The sequence below is a fragment of the Toxotes jaculatrix genome, chromosome 6 (assembly GCF_017976425.1).
Source record: "Toxotes jaculatrix isolate fToxJac2 chromosome 6, fToxJac2.pri, whole genome shotgun sequence".
NCBI classification, from domain to species: Eukaryota; Metazoa; Chordata; class Actinopteri; family Toxotidae; genus Toxotes; species Toxotes jaculatrix.
In genome coordinates, this window is record NC_054399.1 from 8,183,441 (window position 1) to 8,188,168 (window position 4,728).

At 45.0% G+C, this 4,728-nt stretch overlaps 1 protein-coding gene across 1 annotated transcript; it reads left to right on the forward strand.

The window, feature by feature from the left end:
- Positions 1-2,595: 2,595 nt before the first annotated feature.
- LOC121183606 (diencephalon/mesencephalon homeobox protein 1-A-like) lies at positions 2,596-4,340 on the forward strand. Its single transcript, XM_041040753.1, has 4 exons — positions 2,596-2,749; positions 2,965-3,143; positions 3,310-3,748; positions 3,922-4,340. The coding sequence occupies exons 1-4, from the start codon at positions 2,596-2,598 to the stop codon at positions 4,338-4,340; spliced, it is 1,191 nt and encodes a 396-aa protein (XP_040896687.1).
- The last annotated feature ends 388 nt before the right edge of the window (positions 4,341-4,728 follow it).

A 4,728-nucleotide genomic window follows, 5' to 3' on the forward strand; every position in this document is an offset into this window, starting at 1 on the left:
AAAAGTTTTTTTTTTGCAGGAAAAAAACACAACTACAAAATTAAAAAAAAAACAAAAAAACAACACACAACTGTCATTTATTTCTTCCAAAACAAAAAACAGCGGCAGGAGAAAAGTCGGCAGTTCGGACGCAGAACTCGTCTATGGAGTGAGGAGTGATGTGAAGGAGGAAGGGGGCGAGAGAGGGAGGGAGGGGTGGAGAGCTGGATAGAGCGACGCGATTGGCAGAGAGAAGGAGCGTCTGCGCGTCCCGGTGACCCCCACTCGGGGTTGGGCAGGGCGGGGGGGTCGCTTTAAAGGCCGATAGATGGCAGCTCAACATCCTCCCCACATCCAAAGAGAGGAGAGCCGGAGGAGCGCGGAGCGGACAGAGCGGGATGTTGTCAGGATATGAGAGTCAGTGAAGAAGAGCACCGATGAAAACGAAATGAGGAACTGAACAGCGGATTTTAGAGAAGAAGATCTGAAAGGAAAATATTCGGCTGCTCTGCTAGTGGAGATATTTCGCCTTCAGGGACACAGAGAGAAGAGAGAGAGGTAAGAAGAAGTTTGCTGAGCGGAAGTTGGACCGTGGTCTTGATGTCGCACACGAGACTGATTTAAAAAAAAAATGACCGCACGAGACTCTTATGTTTTGTTTTGGGTTTTTTTTTTTTGTTTTTTTACTTGTGTTTGTTCTGTTTTTTTATAAACACATTATAATCCAGCGACCATCCGAGATTCCCAAGAAAAACAGCTAAAGTGGCTTAACAATATGAGTATGCTTTGCCTAAGTTAACAATTTAAAAGTGTGTATCTGTTCAAAGTTTTCAGTCACATCACTTGCAGATATATATATATATATATATATAAAGATATACAACTGACTGTAAATAACGATGAAAGTCCCATTCTTATAGGGACCTCTAAACGTTGCTTAATAAGGATTTTATGGCAGATGTCTTTCATTTGTTTTCGTTAAACACAACAGGCTGTTTAATTGACTATAGTTTATTGATTCCCATTATTTATTTATTTATTTTTTTCCCTGTGTTGTTGAAGTTTGTGAACGCTGCTGAGTCGACGCCGTGTACGCAGAGCTCCGGCCCCAAGGCAGTCTTTAGCGAAAGCTGTGTAACTCATAAATCCACGGCAATTAGCATAATTAGGCTTAAATCAGAGCTGGAGGCTACGTGACATTGTCCTGAAAGAAGAGCATTATGTTGATTTTTTTAAGCTGCAGATTTAAAAAAAAAAAAAAAAAAAAAAGAGAGAGAGAAAGAAAAAATCGAACAGATTACACGAATCCAGCCAGAAACTGATTTAGTAAAATAATGCAATGAAACTGTCACATTAAAAAATGTTATTGCATTAGTCACACATTTTGATCACACGGACACACACACGGACATACACACACACGCACGCACACACACACACACACACACACACTGACACACACACACACACACGCTGGCCCACCTTTCACGTGTCAGGCCTGATGATAAATTAATAGCCTTGTATAGTGGAAACCTATTTGCACTCACATTAGACAGGAGCCCAACTGGGGATCCCGTGCATATTTCACTGAGGACCTGTCACACATCTCCGTCAGCCTCCAGGCGTTTGAAACTGACCTGGGACCCGCCACAGATTGAAATAAACGCCCCCTCCACCCCACTCCCGTCAAACTCCGTGGGAGCAAAATAAATGTTTTCTCGCACCCTCTGTCAGTTCAGCCTGCGGAGGTTCACCTTCGTTTAAACTCGACGGAGAGCGCACAAAATAAAAGCCTCGAGTCAAACTTAAATCAGATTGAAAAGTTATGGTGATTGTAGTTGACGAAATAAATTGTTAAAAAAAAGAAGAAGAAGCAAAATCGTTTGAAATTTTATTGGCCCATATTTTTTTTCGGGGGGGGGGGGGGGGGGGTTAACGGAGAAAATGTCATTGCCTTATTTTTTAATTATGATCATTATCATCATCATCATTATTATTATTACAATTTACACATCACAATTGTAGACCACTATGAACAAATTATTACATTAGAACGGGCTAAATGTTTCCTAACATAAGCATGTTAAAATAATTAAAAGGACAAGAACTAAATACTTTTACTTCAGGAGGCCTGTGCTGTATTCATTTGAGTATTAAATGTTACAACTTATTTTTTCATTGCTGGATGAATTTGGCAATTTGAATTTTCTGCAGCCCTGCGTTCACTATAATATAATATATAATATATATATCTATATTATTCTCACAGATTCAAATGAATGATAATTTTCATAAAATATAGATTACGAGTTTTAAATCTAAATATTCTTTTTCTGAGGGTTCGTTTCCTCCACACTTCCGTTTGGTTTCGCTCAGTCTCATCTCTGCTATTCCTAGATAAAATGAAGGAACTATTTTTCCTCATGAGCGCAGACTTTGGGCTATTTCACCTGTTGCCATTTCAATTAGATTACAACAAAAACTATAAAACCGTGTTTTAAAGCTTTTCGCTCTCTTTTTTTTAAATACTCATACTGCCTCCAGAAAACAGTCCGAGTTGTTTAAAGTTGACACTCACACCAGCTCGTTTCTGCCTTTGCAGACAGCGCATCGGTCATGCAGCACTACGGGGTGAACGGCTACTCTCTCCACGCCATGAACTCGCTGAGCGCCATGTACAACCTCCACCAGCAGGCGGCGCAACAGGCCCAGCACGCACCTGACTACAGGCCATCAGTGCACGCACTCACTCTTGCAGAGAGACTGGCTGGTAAGAATCAGTTGCTCATTTTGCTTTTCAATCCCTCATTTCCCTCCAGTGCCGTTTAACATCTGCATCTCTCACAAGCAACAGCTGCAAATAACAACTCTGTGTTTAACATGTAGTCAGAGTGCACTGATCTGTGGGTGATCATCTGCCCTTTGACCTGTCCCTCAATTAAACTGGTCATGTTTCTTGTTTCTAAAACGGCTGCACATTTCAAGACATTATCCTTGAGGCCCGGTATGGCTCCCAGCACCGAAAGCAGCGGCGGAGTCGGACGGCCTTCACCGCCCAGCAGCTGGAGGCCCTGGAGAAAACCTTCCAGAAGACCCACTACCCTGATGTGGTGATGCGTGAACGTCTGGCCATGTGCACCAACCTGCCTGAGGCACGTGTGCAGGTAAAAAACCCCTCGGACACCATTAATCCTGTGTCCTGTTTGTCTGCTCAACTTAAAGGTTAAAAGGTTCATTTAATGTCAGTCTTGTATCGTCAAAGGTGAAAATGGGTAGGTGAGGTAAAATAATATTTAACCAAAGCTCGGGTCTTTGTGTTCTATCTGCCAGGTCTGGTTCAAGAACCGTCGCGCCAAGTTTCGTAAGAAGCAGCGCAGTCTGCAGAAGGAGCAGCTCCAGAAACAGAAGGAGGCATCAGGAGCAGCAGAGGCCTCTACAGAAGACTCCAAGACCGACCTCACCGCCAACGCCACCACCCTGGTTCCTGAGGCCCACACTCCTCCACCTCCCTCCTCCCTCTCATCCTGTCACTCAGAGACAGAGAGGCTTGCAGCAGCACGACCCCAGCCTGATGAGATGAGCGTGGAAGTCAACGTCACCTCCCCTGAGCCATCGGACAGCGAGTCAGCAGCAGAAGATAATGCTGACAGGGAGGAGGAGGAAATGAGGGGTGAGACGAGGGTGAAGATCAGGGAGGAGACACAGGGGGAGGGGGGAGCGCAGCCGGGGAGCAGCTCCCCATCCTGCAAACGACTCAGCCCCACATCAGGTAAAAACATAGATGTCTAATGAGAGCAACTTTTTTCAGAATAAGTCTCTAAATGCAAAACAAAAGCACACAATTTAAATAAAAAAAGGAAAAACACAATAATTATATCTTCATAGTAGAGATCTGTGTGTGGAAATATTGTTAACCCCTCTTCCTCTCTTCCTTTCCATCAGACTCTCCCCTGAGCTCCCCCACCTTGCCGTCTTCCAGCAGCGTGACCAGCGGTTTGGCTCAGAGCAACTCCTACGCCTCGTCTCCCCTCAGCCTCTTCCGGCTGCAGGAGCAGTTTCGCCAGCACATGGCTGCCACCAACAACCTCGTGCACTACCCGTCCTTTGACATGAGCACGCCATCCTCTCTGCCCTACCTGGGCATGAACGTCAACATGCCGTCCCCGCTGGGCTCGCTGCCCTGCCAGTCATACTACCAGACCCTGTCGCAGGCCCAGCAGGTGTGGAACAGCCCGCTGCTGCAGGCGGCGCCAGGCAGCCTCCCAGGAAGCCTCAACAGCAAGACCACCAGCATTGAGAACCTACGTCTGAGGGCCAAGCAGCACGCAGCCTCGCTGGGATTGGACACGCTCCCCAACTGAAGCTAAGGCTGCTCAGTCTACGTGTTCGGCCTCTGTTCTGGGCTGTAGCTATTAATTATGGGCCCCGTCTAAAAGAGGTGACTCTGGCTCCCCTACACTTTTCCTCTCAACCTCTCACCACCATCAGCAACTATGTGGATCCATCCAAAAACACATTAGAAATATCTCAGATTTAAACCTAATCTTTTTCGGCCTCTACCCAACTGGCTGTCAGAACAAAAGGTTTAAAATTCCTGTGTTCAAAATCTCTTCAAATTTCAAATTTGAGCATTTTTTTTTCAGTTTGTTACATAAAATTTAACAAAACAGCTGCCAAGGATGCTTTGTTTGTCATTTTCTAGATTTCAGCTAAGCCCAATTTCAAAACCAGAGCAGCATGACAAACAGT

Coding starts and splice junctions, on each gene's coding strand:
- LOC121183606 (XM_041040753.1), top strand. CDS start 2,596: ATGCAGCACTACGGGGTGAACGGCTACTCTCTCCACGCCATGAACTCG. Junction 2,750..2,964: donor TCTTGCAGAGAGACTGGCTG/GTAAGAATCAGT, acceptor GCACATTTCAAG/ACATTATCCTTGAGGCCCGG. Junction 3,749..3,921: donor ACGACTCAGCCCCACATCAG/GTAAAAACATAG, acceptor CCTTTCCATCAG/ACTCTCCCCTGAGCTCCCCC.